At 37.0% G+C, this 21,984-nt stretch overlaps 2 protein-coding genes across 2 annotated transcripts; one reads left to right on the top strand and one right to left on the bottom strand.

Annotated features, from left to right (window-relative positions):
* Window positions 1-273: 273 nt before the first annotated feature.
* On the bottom strand, window positions 274-3,547 carry LOC136230107 (multiple C2 domain and transmembrane region protein 10). Its single transcript, XM_066019046.1, has one exon. The coding sequence runs from the start codon at window positions 3,408-3,410 to the stop codon at window positions 375-377; it is 3,036 nt and encodes a 1,011-aa protein (XP_065875118.1). The 5' UTR covers window positions 3,411-3,547; the 3' UTR covers window positions 274-374.
* Window positions 3,548-19,134: 15,587 nt separating this feature from the next.
* On the top strand, window positions 19,135-21,116 carry LOC136229722 (pentatricopeptide repeat-containing protein At5g66520-like). Its single transcript, XM_066018627.1, has one exon. The coding sequence runs from the start codon at window positions 19,530-19,532 to the stop codon at window positions 21,114-21,116; it is 1,587 nt and encodes a 528-aa protein (XP_065874699.1). The 5' UTR covers window positions 19,135-19,529.
* Window positions 21,117-21,984: the final 868 nt, after the last annotated feature.

Here is a 21,984-nt window from a genome sequence, read left to right as displayed (position 1 = left end):
GGATAAAATAATCTTTTTATAGATAAATATACATAATAAAATTAAAATTAATATATTAAATTTTTTATCACTAAAAAAGGAGGAAGTGACACCTCAATTCCATCGTTACTGTTTTATATTATATTATATATATATATATATATATATATATATATATATATATATATATAGATGTTGTTGGCATATTTTATGTACCTTTATGACTACATAAAAATGTAACCCAACAATGTTCATAAAAGAACAAACATAAAGAGACAAAAGTAAGGAATAAACCCAATATCACAAAGAGATTCCAAAAGGACAAGACATCCTAAACACATTAACTAATAAAGCAGACACAACACAACACAACTACTACTTAAATCCCTAAAAATCTACAACAAACTGTCTGCTCTAGCAGGCAACCTCCTAAAGAAATTTAGAGGCATACAAGGCAACTTGTTCCTAAACCTCGGCGGCCTCATCATATACAACCCAGCCAATCCCACTATAAGCCTCACAGGCACCGCATAGAATCCTACTGCTGCACACAAACACATTAACACAAACAAAAATGTAGCCCTTGGATCCCTCCAACTTACCAACGCCTGAAACCGCTCGCCTTGTGTCGCCATATCGCCTACCACTGTCTGAATCCTCCCCGCCACGCTCCTTAGTCTATCGTATCTCATTCGTACTACCTCAGCACTTCGACTCGTGGGGAATGAGTCGAATTCCTCATCTAGTTCGTCGGGGAAAACGTTTTCAGCGTGAGAGAGTCTTGTGTCCATGTGAGGTGGATGTCGCGGTCTTGATCTGTATCTCCAGAGTCCCACGAATGCTAAATGAAGTAACACGCATGGGATTATCATCTCGGGGAATGTGACTGCCGCGAGGAAGATTAGGAGGAAGAGTGTTGAGTAGACCGGTTTATGCCAGTTTCGCATCAACTCGACTAACCGGATGATTGAAGCTAGGCCGGAGAGGACGTTTATGAGTCTAGCGAAGTTAGCTTTGCTTCTTCTCATACTCCACATGTGAGAGTCATGATCAAGCATGTATTCAACTACTTCTCGGCCTAGCGGTGGCTCTGCCCGACTTAGCCTTGACGCGACGACATTCATAGCCTGAAACCGGAGTAACTCCAATTGATTCACACTCAAGGGTTGGACGTAATGCACCTTTGGTAGCAATGGGAGTGTGTACATGTGAAACATGTTAGCCATATTAGCACACGAAAACCGGACTGCTAAGTGAAGCTCCCCCATCTTCTTGACCCCGGTAGGATGCAGCATAAGTAGCGGATACGAGTGAGTGTAAACTCTGTCTGATTCGAGTGTCGATAACCGGATTCTGATCTTCCCAATCCGGTAATCGCGACCACCGGCATTGTTAGTAGCAGTTTTATCAACTCTGCAATTATCAAACACACCAATTGTGATAACTGTGCAAGGATCAAACACTTCCCAAGTGTACTGCTCGTTCCATTTAGGCGATAAAGAATCAACAACTGTCCGAGTCCTCACCCATTTCTGACCGTACTTAGCGACACAATAAGCATCAGTAGTTTCTCTTTTACCTTCCTTGAGTTTCGTCGGTAAAAGTCCCGAAGCGCCTAGGATACCAATCTCAAGGACACCAATCTGAGGCTTCCATAGCTGTTTTGCAGTTGGTTTAACATCACTGCTATACATTGTGGTTTCATCAAGCACATGATAACCCCCATCAAGAGACATTCTAAGGTGAATTCGAGACCCGAATCGCCCTACCATTTTCGATTCAGCTGCATTACCAAAATGATTATCAAGATTGAACCACCTAGAAACAACTTGTTTCTCATCTAACCGCCTCTCAATTGCAGTCATTGGAAGCAAAATCCGGCATACAGACTCCTCTCTGCCCGGTCCAACACGATCTTCAATAGAAACTACTAAGTAATCCTCAAATGGCTCAGCAACTACAAACATCAAATCTTCATTCCAGTAAGGATTAGACATGCTCCTGTTCGCATTAGGCCCTGCAATTTTAGTCCTCAAAACCTGATTCCCCACAAGAACTTTGGCGAAAAGCTCAGGAAACCTCATCATCATAGGCCCTTTATCCCCAAGAATGATATCTTGAGCTTCAATTACAGAAATCCTCAAATACCAAAGCTTAGGTGAAAGATAAACTTTAGATTTGATAGAGCAAAGTCCATCAAAATGCACATTTGCTGCCTTGGAATGCCAAGCCTCAGCAAAGGCTTCATCTGCTTGAGTACCAAACCATATTGAAACCATAACTTCTCCACATTTGGATTTATCCCCTTTCTTATCCTCCATTCTATACCATTGGGGGGCTAATTGACTATCCGGAGGAACCCTTCTAGGGACCTCATTCAAATCGAAGAAAACTCTCCCCAAGTAATCATCTTTATTCCCTTCTTTCACAAATATCTCCACCATTGATGACTGAATGCAATCTTTAGAAAAAGCAAAAACTTGATCCCATTCCATATTGCTTGAAACTACTACCCTCTTTGTTATCCCTCTATAGTTACCTAATTTCACCTCCACAACCATCTCCCCACCTCCAGTGAAAACCATAAAGTCCTTGGCTTTTACTACTTTTACATAAAGATACTGCATTTGCTCAACTAGATCATAAGTTGCACTAGTTTTATCCTTGTTTAAAGGACCACCACCAAGGTGAGGACTTGTTTCTTTAAGAGAGTACTCACCTGAACCACCATGAGGATAGAAACCCAAACCCATCCCACCTCCACCCCCACCACCACCTCCGCCGCCGCCGCCGCCATAAACAGCCGGACCAGGAGCACCAGTAGTGATAACAATAGGCTTCATCTCACCCGGATTTTGCTCCACATGAGGCTTAGCATTGTTTTGGGCTTGCTGTTGTGTTTGCTGCTTGTTGTTCTCTTGCTGCTGCTGAACCATAGCCGGAATCTGCTGCTGCTGTAACTTTTTGTGCTTCTTTGAGCCAGAAGCAGAAGTAACAACAACTTGTTTAACATCTTCTGTATTAGAAACATAAAGCTTCAAACTTATCTCTCCTCTAATATGAGAAAACAAACTCCTCTTATCAAGAGTGTGCAATTGCACCATTTCCTCACCTTGTTTAGCAATGCAAGCACCAGAGATTCTAACTTTACCCAGAAAGTTTTTACTATTCCCACCGGACCCCTTTTCATTGAAAACACTAACCTCAATACTTCTATAAGGAAGATCAGCCACATCTTTGATGTTGAAAACAAGTTTCTCATTCCAAATAGGGTTTAAATCCTTGTACTTAGGTTGAGTTCTTAGTTTCTGATTCTCAAACTCAACCTCAACAAAAGGGGAAGAAGAACCTTCCCCATCTTTAGGCATCAGATTATGAGCTGCAACTATCTCCACCACAAGCTTCTCCTTTCCGCCGGCTGAGTCCTCCATAGCAAAAAAAGCTCGAGTCTTTAGAGAGAGAGGGGGAGAGAGAGAATGGGGACAAATTGGGAGGCTCAAGGGAAGCTAAAGAATCGAGGAGTGAATCAGAAGAGCGTGCAGGTGCAGTGCAGATACAGAGAGAGAGAGACAGAGTGTGCAAAGGGAGAGATTTTAAAGAGAGAGAAAGAGAGAAAGGTGGTGACTTGTTAGAGAGAGGAGAGAGAGTGTTTGAATGTAAAGCGTGCAATATACGGACCAATCAAAGTCAAGAAACAGGAGAGTGGATACGGTGGGGTCTACACTAACAAAAACATTCTCAACGTTAAGATTAAATTAAAAACTAAATTTAAACATTGCCTTCCTTGCCCCATGTTTTGTTGTTGTTGTTGTGGAATCGAGGGGTCAACTGGATTTCGTAGTTGGGTCGGGTCCACCCGTGACGTTTTTTTTACATATGGGATAAGGTCAAAATTCATCCTTCCGATAAATTTGTAATACTAACATTTACTAGTATAGTATGTGTTAAGTTTGAAATTGTAAGTAGAATGTTTTATTCAAATATTTAATATAACGGAAAAAAAATTAATTTTTATCATAGTTATTCAATTTTTTAAGTTTTTATGTTTTTTACGTTTTATATTTTTATTGTTTTGACGTTTTAACCGTTTTTACGTTTTTCGTGAAACCACTTTTTTAAGTTTTTACGTTTTTCACATCTTTATCGTTTTCACGTTTTAACTGTGTTCTTTTTTTTTTGCGTTTTTTACGTTTTATAAATTTTTGCATTTTTTTTACCGATTTTCAAGTTTTTATATTTTTTCCGTTTTTCATATTTTTACTTTTTTTTTTAATGTATAGCAAATTAGCAATAGATATGAGATAGTTAATTTTGAAATAAAAAAAAAAGTGTGTGACGAAATACTTATTCCTAGATTTAAAGGGTGTTTGGTAACCTGTTTTTCTCTTCTTATTTTGTCTTATCACTTTTAAAAGTGAAAGTTTTAGGTGTTTGACTAGACAACTCATGTTTATTTTTTATAGTTAAAAATTAGTTTTTTTTTACAAAAACAAATAATTACTATTTTTTGAAAAGCTTCTTTTTTTTCAATAGTAAATTGTAACAATATACAGCAAGAAAACTAAACAAGCCCCACCAAATACATGTGGGATACAAATTTCATGAAAAATAGCGAATCAAGAATAAATATTCTGTTTCAAAAAAAAAAAAAAATATTCATAGTTATTATATAATATTTAGAGGCGATCAAATAATAAAACGATGGCCAATAATTATTGATTTGTTGACGCAGCAAAACGTGCATCAATCTGGGAAAATTTGGAAAGATGAGGTACATTTCATTCTCTACATATTATTTAATATTTAGGTACTTATAATTTATTAATTAGATACTTTAATTGATTTTCTCCATATTTATTAACTACTATTCTCTGAAATTTTTCCGGTTTTCTGTCTGTTCATAATGTCTTGTTTTTCTACTCCGATGGTAATGAGTTTACACACGGTTTGAGTCCGCTTGCGTAATCTTTTATATCCTGGGAGACGATCGTCAATAACGACATCTGTTTTAAGGAAACTACTAATAGATGTCTCAGATTTGTCTAACTCTTTCCTTAAAATTTATAATTTTATTGTTCATATGTTTTTCTGTGTTCAATTTGTTTACTGTAAAAGAAACTTTGTATTTTACAACTTTAGAAAAAAAAAAGAGTTATCTTAACAAATAATCCTAATATAAGCACGGGTTTAAGGCTTATCTCTTATAGAGTAGAACCCACTGAGTGGATAAACGATAGAAGAATAGAATTATGTATTCTCTGGAATCAATTCTGATTTTTATCAGGGTTAAGTTTGCTATCTATTTATAGTATAGATCTAGCTTATAAATCCTTAACACTAATCCTCAATCTTTTTTAGATGGGTTTGACCGCTTCCATTTTGTGCCAGTTATTTATTCGGTCCATAACCCAAACAAATCCTAACAACTAATGATGTTAATTTTTTATGCAGAATATATTGATTTTAATAACGTGGTATATTGATGGTTAATTGGATGGTGTGATCAAATGAATTACTGACGCATGTTAATTTGACATGTTAGACTTTTTTTTAATAGTTTATTCGATTTTTTGGTTCAAGTATCACTCACCGGAAACTTTTAAATATATATTTTTTCAATTAAAACTTTATGCGTACACACATGTTAGACTTAATGACCTTGCAAATTGTTTTTTTTAGGGTAAATTCCAAAAAAAAACCCTGTGGTTTGGCCGATTTCTAAAAAAAACCCTTGTGGGTTGTTAATATATAAAAAAAGGACTGTGGTTTGCGCCGTTACCCCGAAAAACGGAAAATGGCTTAACGGTGTTAAAGTGATGACGTGGCACATGGGTAAAATTGGAAATTCGATTTTTTTTTATTTTTTTTCCCTCTCTCTCATCTTCTTCTTCTTCATTCTTCTTCTTCCTCCTTCTTCCTCCTTCTTCTTCTCCTTCCTCCTTCTTCTTTCAAAACCATTGACAAAACACAACACATTGAGTCCTTCAACATAACAAAGCCTCCAACCCAACGATTGTTTCTTTTCAAAATAACTGAAGATGCTAATTCAAAATTGGAAATCATTGCTAGAGAAGAAACCAACAGTTTGGGTTCAAAAACTTTTTTTGTTAGATGAATATGATTAATCTGTTTGAAGTGGATCAAGTGACCTTTAAGTAGCCTCTCTTCCCATTAACGTTTGCTAGCTACACTAAGAATCGAACTTGAGAGGGCTTTTCTGGTCAAGCCAAACTTAAATTGTAATGCCTCTTCTTTTTCCTGTTGCTCCCTCAATTGATGTCGCGTCATATCATGAGTACTTGGGGTCGAATCCCTGGTCAAACACACAAAATTAAGCAGAAAGCAACGAAGAATAAAGAAGAATTTTTTTTTTAACAAAGGGCATTGATGAGAGAAACGAACAGGCTAATAGGTAGGTTAGGCTCAGAATGGTGGAGGGAGAAGAGACGGTCAGCCTCCTCGGCTTGTTCGACAACAACATCAATATCGGTGACTTCAGTGACGGAATCGAGAACTTTCTTGTTATGAGATTTGTAGAAATGGCCTTTCTCTTTGGATTGTTGGATCATCTGTTCCAGATTTCTGGAAAATTTTCGGAAATCTGGAAAATTTTCGGAAATCTGGAATCGGAAATCTGGAAATCAGAAAAAAAAGAATAGAAGAAAAAAAGAACAAGAAGGAGGAGGAAGGAGAAGGAGAGAAGAAGAAGAAGAAGAAAAAGTAAGAAGAAGAAGTAGGAGGAAGAAGAAGAAGAAGAAGAAGTAAGAAGAAGAAGTAGGAGGAAGAAGAAGAAGCGGGAGGAGAAGAGAGGGAAAAAAAATAAATAAAAAATCAAATTTCCAACCTTACCTCTTGCCACATCATCACTTTTAACACCGTCAAGTCATTTTCCGTTTTTCGGGGTAACGGCGCAAACCACAATCATTTTTTTTGTATTAACAAACCACAAGGGTTTTTTTGGAAATCGGCCAAACCACATGAGTTTTTTTTGGAATTTACCCATTTTTTTAATTACTTTATTATCAGATATGTACTTCACATGCCTTTTTAAGATAAGATACAAAAATATCATTGAAATTGACAGTCAATATAATTTTACCTTAATATCATAAATGATATAATTATACTTTTATTTGTAAGTTTGGTTATTTTACCTCCGTTGTTTGAAAGTTGACCAATTTCTTGTTATTTACTCTACGTAATTATGAATTTCGTTATCTACACTTTATATGTGTGTCACATTATCACTTGTCAATAACAGAATAAAGATCTGTGTATACACATGAAAAAAATTAAAAAAGTTTTAAGAAATTATCTCGTATTCTGCCCAAGATCAAAAACACTTGTACACATAATATTATTATTATTTTAACTTTGTAATTATTATTTTCACGTATGTATTAATCTGCTACTAATGAGTGATATCATGACATATGAGTGAAAGAACTAACAAGTAGTGTGTAAAGTATAAATATAATTAGAACATCTCCAATAGAAATTGGTTCAAAGAGTATCAAAACTTAACCCATTGTATTAAAATATAATATTTTATTAATTTAATAATCCACATCATTCTTGGTAATTTTTGAACACCCTCTATTCAAAGAGTACGAAAACTTAACACATCGTACTAAAATATAATATTTTATTAATCTAATAATTCACATTACTTCTGACAATTTTTTAGTACCCTCCATTAGAGATGATTTTAGAGATGCTGGATAAAAGTTAATACCGACGACGCGACGGACGGTGCACCAGGTATCGCCGGAGCTGGTGGGATTTTTAGAAATTCTCGTAGGTTTGTTATTGGCTGCTATGCTATTAACCTCTCTAGTTCCTATGCGCATATTGCCGAGCTGTCTGCCATTATTTTCGCAGTAGAATCTGCCTGGGAACAGAGGTGGCACAATCTTTGGATTGAATCAGACTCTGCATATGCGGTGGATATGCTAAATGGAAAGATTTCTATGGCCCCCTGGAAAATTAGACATGACTAGTTTCAGTGTTTATCTAAAGTCTCGAATATGAATTGCAGAATCACTCATATCTATCGAGAGGGCAATCAGGCGGCGGATCAGCTTGCCTGTTTTGGCAAAACTGCTTCAGCTATTACATGGTGGCATTCGGCTCCTTATTTTTGTCAATCGTCTGTTTTTGATGACCTTTGTAATGTTGCTCATGTTCGGTTTCTTTAATTTCTCTGTTTTGAACTTTTTTTTTTTCTTTTTTTTCTCCCTTTGTAATTTTTCTTTTTTTTATTAATAATATTTCGGGTTGATTTGGTGTGTTAGGGGTGCCAACTAAACTAGGATGTCTAACTACTTAATCGCGTCCCAATCTTTCACGGAAAAAAAATCACATATGAATGAGTGATGTGCTATTGCTTGTAGCTTGAGTTTTTTTATTTTTTATTTTTTTCAAAATAAAAAGGTGACATAAAAAAAGATAGTGAAAGGGAGAAAAAAAGAAGAGAGGATGGAGCGTGGAGGGGAGAGGGGAGAGGAAGGCTTTTGGTCAAATTCAATTTCAAAGTAAAGAATCTTAGACAGAGATTCCCGTCCCATCTTCAATCTACAAATCCCATTTAAATAAAATTACAATTGTGGGCCTCTTTCTCTTGTTTTGTTTTTTCTTGAGAATGTTTTTTCTTTTTGTCTCATCGTCTTCTTAATCTTTTCGACTTCCCTTTTACACGCTCCGTGTAACACTGTTTCTTTTTCCACTGTCTATCCTTTCCAAGTTTGGAGAAATTTTAATATCTACTATCTATCAATCTATTATCTAAGTCTTTGTTTGGAAGTTTGGAGGTTAACGGAGGGAGAGTTAAAAGAGATAATGAAAAGGGAAGGAAAGTGATGAAAATAAAAGTTAAAAATTAACCTTATTTGGGAGTTTATAGGATGTAGATGAGGTTAAATGTTTAACGTCGTTTGAGAGTTTAAATATGGAGGGGAATGAAGGTAAGAAATTTAAAAAAAAAAATTATGTTACTCCCATTAACCCCAAATTTGGAGGTTAGAGGAAGTAAACATTTAACCCCATTAACCTCCATTTACTCTCAAAAAATAACTCCCAAACAAGGTTAACTTAATACTTAGGCCCTGTTTGGGAATTAGCTGTTAGCTGTTAGCTGATTACATTAGCTGATTTGATTAGCTGTTTGTGTAGACCTGTTTGGTAAAAACTAGCTGATTGATAATAGTGGTTTGTGCAAAAAGACGAATAAGGGCATTAATTTTGGCGCAGGAGAAGATTGAGTCTACCTATTAGGGTTAAAGAAGTCCATTAATTTTAATATTGCAAAACCCTAATTGAAAAAGCTCCTTTTAAGAGCTTTTTCTAAATTAGCGTTTTCATCCCAAAACTCTCTCCCAAACCTCTCTCCACCAAACACTCCAATTAGCGGTTTTAGTGGTCAAACTTCTAAAGTTGGTCAAAATCGCTCTTTTTATCCCAAAACGCTCTTTACCAAACAAAGCCTTAACCTTCCATTACTCCCATTTACTCACATTAACCTCCTCTCAAACAGGGGCTAAATGAAAGGTCGAAGAAAATTGATATGTCAAAATATAAGAGTTTTTTTTTTTTTTTTACTAATAATACCATTTTTATTAAGAATTTGTAACAAGAATATCTTTAATCAACAAAGGCCGGATAATATCCGGGATCTGAAAAAAAAGAAGACAAGCTAGCATAAGAAAGAGACACTCAAGCCAAAGCATGAGTAATATTGTTCGCTTGCATATAAACAAAAGAGAAACTAGCAACTTCAATCTGTTGGACTAATTCTTTACACTGCGAAATAACTAAATCAAACTCAGTGAATGACTCAACTTTCTTCAACATGCCATCAACCACAATCCTCGAATCACATAAGAGTTAAAATGAATAAGCATCCAAGAAAGTACTTCTTTCAGGCTTGATGTGTCCATATTTATGTACATTTTTATATCTTAATTCTCTTTAGTTTAGTGCTAGTTTTACTTTATTAGTGTTTGTTTACCTTGTTTTGTGTTTTATAGGTGATTTTGGAGATACAATTCAAATTGAGGATTAAAATGCTGATTCTATAGAGCCTAAAGTGAAACCAGAGAAAGCAGTCAAGTCCTAAGGCATGCCATGGCTTAGGCCATGTTGAAGAAGGAAATTATGCACTAAAAAACTGATTCGTCCTAACCCGTGCCCATGGGTAAGGACCGGTACGAATTTGGGAGTTGGGTTTTGCTTAGAAGACTTCTATTTTAAGATTTTTACTCTTTGTAATTTTGATTATTAGTTTTAAATATGTTAAGACATTATTATAAGATTTAATTCTATTAGGATTTTATAATATAGAATCCTAGTAGGAGTTTAATTCTATATAGGATTTTATTATTAGATTTTTATAGGTAGTTATTTAGTTTTCTCCTGAGAGAAAAACGTGGAAGATGGAAAGGTGGGAAGAGTGGGAAAAGTGGGAAGATACGTTCTAAAAGACAAACAGAGAATCAGGGATCATCATCTTTTTCATCATCGACCTTTTTGCTCCCAGAAACATTGATTCTTCTTCAAGCTTCTTCATCTTTCTTGTGTATTCTCTCTTCCATGATGAACTAGACTCCAATTTCTAGCTAGAGGATTTAAGTCTTGAACAATGGAATTGTGAGATCATTATGTACTTCATCTTTTTCATCTATTTCAAGTAATTGATTTCCATTCTGTTCTTATTCGTATTGCGTGATTTAATTGAATCCTTGATTTAATTATTTACTTGCAATCGTTTTGCTAATTAGATGTTTAAATACGTAATCGTTTAAATCATCTGATACAAGTAGCAAATAACATAGTTGATTGTGGACAAACTTTTAACATATGTTGTGAATTGAGATTGATATGCTTTAAATAATCCCGCTTGTGTGATTGTTGAGTAGAATTAGCATCTCTTTTGTATTTAATGCTTTCAATCAAATTAAATTCTAAAGCTTGTTTATAATTGTTTGATTGAATAGAGGTAATTAGTGAACGTTTCCTGATTATCTAAACTGTAAGAAGAAATTAGTTGTTAATGCTTTTTAATAACTAGCTAATTTATTTGAATGGCTGAAACATATCTTTTCTGTGATCGATGATCAATTTGTTCAATTCAAGACTCGAACCTAACCTCTGGCTAGAATCTTTCTCATACATATTTCTCATTTATTTAATTATTACTTGTTATTTTATATTCAATTCATTCCACAAACCAACCTCCCCCCTTTACTTTTAATTGTTACTTTCAAAAAGTTATAATTCGACCAGTCTATGTGGATTCAACCCTGCTCCACATTTACTACAGTTTTCTAGTTCTAAGAGTAGGTATTTTATTTTTGGTGAATTCGACACTCATCAAGGCTCAAAGCTGCATAGGACTAACAGTACTGATCGTCGTGTTCATCAAACACCATACAAATGTTCTCTGGAAATCCCGTGCGACAACTCCCATACGAATCTGGTGTGACTCAGTGAACACAACAGCATCAATATTAACCTTAGTGTATCCCGGCGGAGGGGGCTACCACGTCAAAACACGACTGGTGCTGTGTGGAGTCGCCGAATAAACAACAAAATATATGAGCTTAGCTCCTGGTTATTTGCATTTTTTATATATTTTTATATTTATTTTATTAAAATTAAAATTATTTTCTTCAAAATTGAAAAATCGTCCCGATCTTTTCTAATTAATCCATTGCCTCTAGACGATTTTTAGTTATTTGGGCTCAGTCTAAGCCGTCTCGATGCCGCCTAAACGACGATGAATAAAAACATTTCAATAATATTGTTGTTGAAATGTTGATGTTTACACATTTTTAAATATATATGTTACAATTTACAAATATACATATTTTTTTATATTAAATAATTGTTATATTATTAATTTTAGATAATATAATATATATTTTAATTGAATTTATATAATAATTTGTTGATTAACAAATAAAAATACAAGAATACAAATATGTGTTAGTAGTCTTCCTTTCTGATGGATTTCTTTGTTTGGAATGTTAGAGGTGCGGCGAGCAAGGCAACCCGCATTCATGTTAATGATCTTATTAAACAGTTTAACCCCTCCTGTTTTGTTCTTCTAGAGACCAAGGTCAGTGGAGCCAAAGCAGACGAGGTGGTTAGAAAGTTTAAGAATTGGAATTGTGTCAGATCGGAGGCTACTGGCCGGGCTGGGGGGATTTGGCTCTTTTGGAAGCCAGGTCTTGTTAATATTGATATTGTTAGTATGGACTGTCAGTTCATTCATAGTAAGGTGTGCTACCCTGGTAATAAACATTTCTTTGTTACCTTTGTTTATGTCGATCCTGTTCTTTCTAATCGTACAAGGTTGTGGGAGATCCTTCATTCTATTAGCTCTAACATGGTGGAGGCTTGGTTGGTGGCCGGGGATTTTAATGATATTTCCCTTTTAAGTGATCAGAGAGGAGGGGGTAATCATTATGTGAACCGGTGCCTTAACCACAAGCGTAGTATGGATCTGTGTGGGCTTTCAGACCTAGGTGCTGCTGGCCACAAATTTACCTGGAAAAGAAATAGCTTGTTTGTGAGGTTGGATAAGGTGTATGCTAATGTTGCGGCTATCTGTAGGTTTCCTGAGGTCAAGGTGTTGAATCTCCCCTTCCGTCACTCTGACCATTACCCTATCCTCATTAATTTGGTCAAAGGTAACCGGCTGAAAGGTAACAGACCCTTTAGATATCTTGTGGCTTGGGATTCTCATCCCGACTTTAGGAATTTCGTGAAAACCAATTGGCATCCCCACTCTGATGTTCTCCTCGCTGCTGAGGAATTCAGAAGGAAGGTGGTTGTTTGGAATAAAGACATCTTTGGCCATATTATCAGGAGGAAGAATAAACTCTTGAGGAGGATGGAAGGCGTTCAGCGTTGCTTGGAGGCTCGTTTCGACCATAGCTTAAATGGTCACCTTAGAGCTCTCCAGAACGAGTTGGAAGCTGTGCTTAGACAGGAAGAGCTTTTTTGGTTCCAGAAGTCTAGGAAGGCCTGGATTCAAGACGGGGATCGGAATACCAGGTTTTTTCATCTCTCTACGATCATTAGGAGACAGAGGAATAGGATTGATGCTATCAAGGACGCTAGTGGCGAGTGGATTTTTGAGGAGGAAGACATTCGTCGCTCAGCCCTTGATTTCTACAAGGACCTGTTTAGAGAGGAAGTTGTGGACCTGGAGAGTGCCCACTCTGGTATTTCCTTTCCTCGTTTGGGGGAGGAGGCTATTAAAGATGCTTTCCATCCTATTGACCTTAAAGAGATTGATCTGGCCTTCTCTAGCATAGGGTCCACTAAGGCTCCTGGGATTGATGGTATCCCCGCTAGTTTCTATCATAAACACTGGGATACTGTTAAGGAGGGCATATACAGTTTTGTGTTAGGTGTTTTTGGTGGCTCTAACGATATCAGGTCGGTTAATAAAACCCTCATTGTCTTGATTCCTAAGGTTGTTAAGCCTTCCTCCTTCCTCCAGATGAGACCCATCAGTCTTTGTAATGTTTTGTATAAAGCTATTACTAAGATTGTGGCTAATAGAATCCGGAAGATCCTTCCGGATATAATTAGCCAGAACCAAGGGAGCTTTGTTCCTGGTAGACAATTGATGGATAACGTTGTTATTGCCCAGGAGGTTGTCCATTCTATGAAGATTAAGAAAGGTAAGAAAGGGATTGTGGCCCTCAAACTGGATCTGGAGAAAGCCTATGATAGATTGAACTGGAGCTTTCTTCTGGATAGTTTAGCCAAAGCTGGCATCCCGGAGAACTGGAGGATTTTGATTGAGAAGTGGATCTCCTCTCCTGTTTTCCAGGTCATGATCAATGGGGACATGTCAGATGAGTTTTCTCCCTCCAGAGGAATTCGTCAAGGAGATCCTATAAGTCCCTTCCTCTTTGTTATTGCCATGGAAAGACTGTCTCACCTGATCCAAGAGGCGGTGTGCAAAGGGACTCTCCACCCTGTTTCTATCAACAGACATTGCCCCCCTATTACCCATTTACTCTTTGCTGATGACATCATGGATATCCTTGATTGTTTTTGCGAGGCTTCTAGCCAGAAGGTTAACATCCAAAAGTCCCGTATGCTTTGTTCCAAAAATATGGACAATAGCTTGTGCAGAAGACTGAGTGAGCTCTCTGGCATACCTCTGACGAACTCTTTGGGGAAGTATCTTGGGGTTCCTCTTCACAGTGACAGGGTTTCCAAAGCCTCTTTCAAGGATATTTTGGACAAAATTAATGGTTTGTGTGCTAGCTGGAAAGCTAATTCTCTTTCCCTTGCAGGTCGCCTTACCTTGATCCAGTCAGTTAACTGCGCTGCTCCGAACCACATCATGCAGGCCTGTAAGCTTCCTGAGCCTGTCCTTAGTGACCTGGATAAGATAAATCGGCGTTTCCTGTGGGGTGAGTCTGGAGATGGGAGAAAGGTTCACCTGGTCCCGTGGAAGGAAGCTTGCCAGCCTAAAAACAGGGGGGGTCTTGGTATTAGGCAGGCAAAGGACAATAATAAAGTCCTGTTAATGAAACTTCTTTGGAGAATGTGGCAATGCCCCTCCTCTCTTTGGGTCCGTCTCTTGTGCGGGAAGTATCGGAAAGATAGAATCTTTGGTGGCCCGAAGGAGAGGGTTGTTAGCTGTTCCTTCCTCTGGAAAGGGCTCAGTGCCGTGTTTGCTGAATTCTGTACGGGGATTGGCCTGGAGGTGGGTAATGGTAGATCTATTAGCTTCTGGTATGACACCTGGATTGGTGATAAACTGCTGATTGATGTGTGTAATGCCCCTCCATCGGCTGATCTCCTTTCCTGGAAAATTGCTGATGTGGTGGACTCGGAGGGAGACTGGATCTGGTCAAAGTTCGACTCTTTCTTTAGTCTGGAGACCCTTCTTAACATTAGAGGAGTGAAGATTAGCAATCAAGAGGAGGATAAGGATAGACATTGTTGGGCCTTGACGAATAATGGTACTTATTCTTGTAAATCGGCCTATGAAGCTTTTACCCCTAATAGGGCTGATCCTCCCTTGGAGATTTGGAAGTCCATATGGTCCCTCAAGATATCTTACCGTATCAGGAGCTTCCTTTGGCTGGGTATCAAAGACAGGCTCCTTACGAATGCGGATAGGCACAGAAGGCACTTGACTGAGTCTAGTGCCTGTAGTAGATGCAGAGGCAATGTGGAAACCTTATGCCATGCCTTGAGGGATTGCCCAAATAGTAAGAAGATCTGGGAAGGGATCCTCCCTCATCACATCCTCCCTTCCTTCATGGCCTTTTCTGAAGGGGACTGGTTCTCTCAAGGAGCCAAGGGGAACTTGCTGGCCAACATGGAGCACGGTGCCATCCTCTTTGCTATTACTTGTCACCAAATCTGGAAGTGGAGGAATGAAGAATTATTTGCGGGTAAGGCTGTCCTTATTCCTGATTTACTGTTTTTCTTCTCGAAGAAGCTCTTTGTTATTACTAAAAGCTTTGAAAGAGATTCCCTTGTTCGCCCCTCCCCGGATAAAGAGATCCTGCTAGTTGGCTGGAGTAAGCCTAGAGAAGGGTTTGCTAAGTTGAATACTGATGGCTCCTGCCTTAGCAATGGCAGAATTGCTGCTGGAGGAGTTCTTCGGGATGCTGGTGGCAATTGGATGGCGGGGTTTACCCATAACTTGGGGACGGGCTCCTCCTTTTCTGCGGAGCTCTGGGGTATCTTGTCAGATATTAAACTCGCCATTCGCATGGGTGTTAAAAAGCTCTCGGTGGAATCTGATAATCTGGAGGCTATTAACAGGATTTCAGATAACCAGGCTGTTTGTCTGAAGAGCCAGAATCTCATCAAAGCTATTTTGAGGCTTCGTCCTGCCTTTGAGTATCTTAATTTCTCCCATATTTTTAGGGAGCAAAACCGCGTGGCGGATCGCTTAGCAGCTGCTGGGCATGGGAGAATGTTAGGTGTTTCTACCCTATCTGTTCCTCCTTCTTTTCTTTTGCCTTCTCTCCTAGAGGATAGGATTGGAGTCAGCCTTCCTAGACTGATCCCGGTGTAGGTTTTTTGTTGGTTTTGTTTTTTTCCTTTCCTTTCTTACCAAAAAAAAAAAAAAAAGATAAATCCTCAACTATTTTTTTGATTAATCCTTGAGAGTTTTGTCCGTCCGATTAGCACTTAACAGTTTTTACAACCTCACTTTCTAATAACTCAATTCTTCCTTAAATCAATCAAATCACAGTCATTTGTCTATTCACAGCACATTTAAAACAATCGTTTGACTTAGCATTAAATTATGAATGAGACTTCCTACCCTCCATCTCTCTCTTCATTTGTTTCTTTCTTTCAAAGCCTTTTATAACTAAAGTCTTGCCTCCAAAACCTCATAGTCGTTTTCCCGCTTGAGAAACTCTCTGCAGTGAAACTCTAGCCTCTCACTCTCTCCTTAGAGTAGTTTGTTGTTTTAACTAAAGTTTTGGTGATTCTTTCTTCTCCTTCTACGTTCTTTTGTTTTTTTGGTAGCTTTTGTTATAGATATGTAGGTTTGATGTTTTTCATTGGAAGATCGATTTTGATCGTTGTGGATTTAACTTTGAATACATTGCACGTTTACACCATAATTGGGAGCGATATGGATTTAGAATTGGAAGGAGACCCTAAAACACAAAGTGATGCCAAAATTTGATTATTTTGATTTGAGAAATCAAAAGGTGAAATTGATTTTATCCAATTGAAGTGTCACCTTTAACCTTGATTTCCTCATGTTCTTGATCATTTCCAAAATGTCTCCGCCATTTTGAGTCTGATCTTTAAGTTCGGGGACAGATCCAAGATTTTTAACTAGTGGAGCAAACAATGTATGTAAACTAATAAATTTATAAAAAAAAATAAAAGGGTTAAGGTGCAAAAATACCTCTAACGTTTTGGGTCAGGAGCAATTTTATCCATAACATCTAAAATGGTGCGATTTTACCCTTAACGTTGGAAGTCAAAAGCAATTTTACCCATAACATTGATAAATTGGGTCAATTTCAGACACTATTATAAAACACAAATATTTTTGTTCTTTATTTTGCACCAATTGCATAACAATTCGTTCTAAAAAATGATTTCATGTTTTTTATAATTTAATAATAGAATTGGAGATTAATATTTATAAATTCGGTGAATTTTTTGAATTTTTTTTGTCTAATTCGTACAAAAAAACAGTATATTTTTTATTGTTTTTTTATTTTTTTACACATCCCAACAAATATTTGTGATTTGTTACTGATAAAATGACGCATGTGTGAAGTGTAGATGAAAATATTTATGACCGAGAAGACAGTTTGATGAATTATTTTTCAAATTGACCTAATTTATCAACGTTAGGGGTAAAATTGCTCTTGGCTTCCAACGTTAGGGGTAAAATTGCATCATTTTAGACGTTAGGGGTAAAATTGCTCTTGATCCAAAACGTTAGGAGTATTTTTGCACCTTAATCCAAAATAAAATAATTAAAAACAATGTAATAAACTGTTTCAATTATGACATATCAAAATAAATTGTATAACTTAATATTTTTCATAATTTGTCATTTATACTGAAAGCCTTGAAATATTATCAAATATTTCTCCCTCAAATATATATATGTAACAAAACAAAAAAATTTAAATTGATCCCAAAACAATCCATTATAATAAAGTATTAGCTAAAAAATATATAAAAAGGCACAAAAAGAAAAATAAGTAGGAACTAATTAATTAACAAATAAAAAGTATAGCATTAAATTACAAATGCAAATTAGCTCAAAACTTGTGTAACTGTTTGGTTTTTTTTTTTTTTTTTATATGGTTTGTTTTATACTCTATAGGCAAAATAAAATTATAATTCAGGATGATTTTGATTCAAAATGATTTTGATTTGATTTAAAATTGGAAACAGAAACAAAGGTAAGATCCAAGTGGATTTTTTTTTTTTATGTTTCATTAAACAAAACGATACACGGTCCTACTTAAGTGGAATGGCATCGTTCTGTTTAAGAAAACAGTAAAAATAAATAAATCCTTTCTTCAACTTCCTCCATCTCTCATGCGAACCAGAATTCCACTTCTCCGCCGGCGGCAAATCAATGGGGGCAAACAAACCTTCAAAGTTTCAAACCATATTAGAGGGGTAAATTACATACGTGGTGTACAACTTTTATTCTAAATCACATTTTGGTGTACAACCAAAATTTTGTCACACTAAACTGTACAAACTTCAGGTGACCTCCCACTAAAGTGTACAACAGGTAATTTTGACCGGTCAACGTCTGGTCAACGCATCACCTCATCACTTTTAACCTCCTAATAAATAAAAATGGATCCTTGCTAATACTAAATGACTAATTTACCCTTAATTATATTTTCTTTTATATTAATTCTTTTTTCTCTCCTAATTTCTCTCCCCTGTCTCTCTCTCTCCTGCCTCGGTCTCTTCTTCTTCTTCTTCGATGAATAAAAAAAAAAATTTCAGTAACAGAATCGTAGATGGCAGCAATCAATCCGAAATCAGAAACTACAGTACCAAAGCCAACTAATTGGGCGTCGGACGGAGATACAAGTGGCAGAGGTATCAATGTCCGCAATAGATCTCGAAACCCCAGCAATGGACGGTCTCCTTCTTTAGCTTCACGCTCCTTATCATTAACAACTACATCCCGGAAATTGCAGAGGGAGACGAGAATAGAGCTGTGAGAGAGAGCAACACGAAGCTTTTTCAAATGGATTTATGAGGGATGGGTTTGTGGATATGAAAACGGGTATTTCGATTTTAAATTCGACACAAAGATAGCATATCACAGAATTCCAATAAAAGCCCACTTCCAAATCTCCATTTTTAACTTTATCCCCTTAAATCAGAAACAAATGGAAATAAAACTATGGAAGAAGTGAGTTCAGAAGAACCCAGGTGAGAAGGGCAGCAGAGTTCCGAGGAAATGAAAATTCCACCTGGGTTCATTTTTGAACCATCATCAACCTTTTTTATTATTATATATAAATTAAATTTACAATTTATTGAGTAAAAGTTTATTTTTGTTTAATGGGAGATAGAGGACTGAGAGAGGGAAATAGTATAGAGAGAGATTGAAGGAAGAAGATAAGGGATAAAACTATTTTAGTATTTCTATAAAAAGTGAGCTTCATTCTTTTAATGTTATAATAAAAAATGATGATGTGGCAGCTTTGATCAGCGTTGGCCTGTTAACAGGCTGTACACTTTAGTGAAGGTGACTTGAAGTTGTACGGTTTAGTGTGACACGTATGTACGGGAAAACCTTCAAAGTTCACCTGCAGAATGTCTCCGCCCCTCCTTCCTACTGATGTTCATCTTGATATTTAAACCTTCTAAGTTTGTGACACTTTGGCAATTCAGACTCGAGTTTGTATTCCCTGTTCTAGGGATGCTTCCGCTGCTCCACCTAATATGTGAATTAAAATTTAAATTCACATTTTCCTGTTTGATTCTTGCTACGGTTAGTTTTTCATTTATGCAGGTAGACTTCTGAGACAGGGGGTTGCTTCTTGGCTATGACTGGAATCGTCTCTTCAATTTCAAATTCTCCTCTTCTTGTTCTTCTGCAGAAATGCAAAACTATGGTCGAGCTGAAGCAACTTCACGCCCACATAATCACCAATGGCTTATCCCGTTTCTCCTTTATAACTAGCAAAATTTTAGCATTTTGTGCACTATCACAACATGGAGACATAAATTATGGGCAAATCGTTTTCGATGAAATTCAAGCACCGAATTTGTATGATTTCAATTGCATGATGTTAGGTTTCTCTCAAAATTCAGAATCTGCAAAGGGATTTTCATTATTTGCGCGTATGCTTGGTTTAGGGATCGAACCAAATTCCCACTCTTTTACTAGTTTGATCAAGTGTTGCTCTTGCTGTTCCTTACTTGATCAAGTTCATGTTCTAATATTAAAATTTGGGCGAAACTCCGATGTGTATATAACCAGTTCTCTTATTAATTCGTACTCAAAGTTTGGGGCAATGGAACTTGCTCGTCGAGTTTTTGATGAAAGTCCTAATTCAAATGTGGTTTGTTGGACTAGTCTTATTAATGGGTACTGCTATAATAGATTAATGAATGAAGCACGCAAGTTGTTTGATGAAATGCCAGAGAGAAATGCAGTTTCTTATAGTGCAATTGTTTCTGGGTATGTTCGGAATGGGTTTTTCAGTGAGGCAATTGAGTTGTTTCGAGAATTGAAAACTAATGATGTGAGTTTCAATGGGTCTCTTTTAGTTACTGTTCTTAATGCTTGTGCAGCCATAGGTGCATTTGAAGATGGGAAATGGATCGATTCATATTTAGACACAAACCGTTTTGATTATGAGCTTGAGATAGGCACTGCCCTGATAGATTTATACGCCAAATGTGGATACATAAACAATGCGGTTGAAATATTCAACAAGTTGCAATACAAAGACGTTACAACTTGGAGTGCTATGATCTTGGGTTTGGCTATCAATGGAGAGAATCAAAGAGCAATCCATCTTTTCTCAGAGATGGAGAAGAGCGGACCGAAACCGAATCCTGTAACTTTCATAGGAGTGCTTAGTTCTTGTAACAAAACTCTAATAACCAAAGCTTGGACATTCTTTGGACGTATGGCTAAAGTGTATGGCTATGAACCAGCAATTGAGCATTATGGGTGTATGGTTGATCTTTTGGCTCGAGCTGGGCGGATTAGAGATGCAGAAGTATTGATAAATTGTATGGCAATGAAGCCAGATGGAGCTATTTGGAGTTCTTTGCTTAATGGGTGTATGATGTATGGCCATGTTGAATTGGGGGAAAAGGTAGGGAAACTTCTTATCCAATTAGAGCCTAAACAGAGTGGAAGATATGTCCTTTTGGCAAACATGTATGCCAGTAAGGGGAGATGGGAGGAGGTGATTAGGTTAAGGAAAATGATGAAAGAGAAGGGAGTAGTTACTGTTTCTGCCTGGAGTTTCATTGAGATTGATGGCATTGTTCATAAGTTTATTGTTGATGATAAGGCTCATTGTAATTATAGAGGCATTTATAATTTTCTGAATCAACTGAATGAGCAAGTTGATTGTAATTATGTTCCAGATGATCCATCCTTATGTTATAGATAATGATGTTGGATTGGAAGATACAGGATGGTCTCCCTGTGATTAAACCACGCCCTAGAATGGACACGCACTATAGGCTCTTGGCGGCCCTATAGTGTCCATAGTGTTAGAAAATGACTTTGTTGTGTTGAATGAAAAATGGCTTTGAAAGTGTGGGGTATATTTGTCTTTAACCACTTTGCTCTCAAGAGCACTTTTACAATCCCACACGGGAAACTTATAACCCTTTGAGCGGGTATATATAGAATTGGGCTTTAGAAGCCTTTAAATTGTGTTAAGTGGTTTTTAGCAAATATACCACACGCGCGCGCTCGCTCGTTCGCGCGACGCCCGTCCCGACCGGACTGGGCCCGAATTTTATTTTATTTTTTATCCGTTTCAACTTCTTTGAATTTTTCTTCAGCATTTTAATTAGTAAAAAACGGAACCTTATTTATCTCCTGGTCTCACTCCACGTTCTAACGTGTATATGAACGTTCTAAATGGGTGATACATCAAATGGATGTAAAGACGGCTTTTCTAAATGGGGATTTAGAAGAGGAGATCTATGTATAGCAACCAGAAGGACACGTCATACCTGGACACGAGGACAAAGTGTGCAAATTGAAAAAATCACTCTATGGGTTGAAACAAGCACCCAAGCAATGGTATGAAAAATTTAACAGTGTTTTACTTTCCAATGGGTATGTGGTTAATGGATCGGATACATGTGTCTATTCTAAGTCTTGTGATTCGAATTATGTGATTATATGCCTATATGTGGATGACATGCTTATCTTAGGGACAAGCCTAGATATGGTTAATGACACAAAATCCTTTCTCTCTTCTCACTTTGACATGAAAGACATGGGAGAAGCAGATGTAATTCTTG

Source organism: Euphorbia lathyris, chromosome 5 (genome assembly GCF_963576675.1).
Source record: "Euphorbia lathyris chromosome 5, ddEupLath1.1, whole genome shotgun sequence".
In the NCBI taxonomy this organism is placed as follows: Eukaryota; Viridiplantae; Streptophyta; class Magnoliopsida; order Malpighiales; family Euphorbiaceae; genus Euphorbia; species Euphorbia lathyris.
The sequence above is the reverse complement of the archived record's forward strand: the minus strand, read 5'-3'. Positions and strand labels throughout refer to the sequence as shown.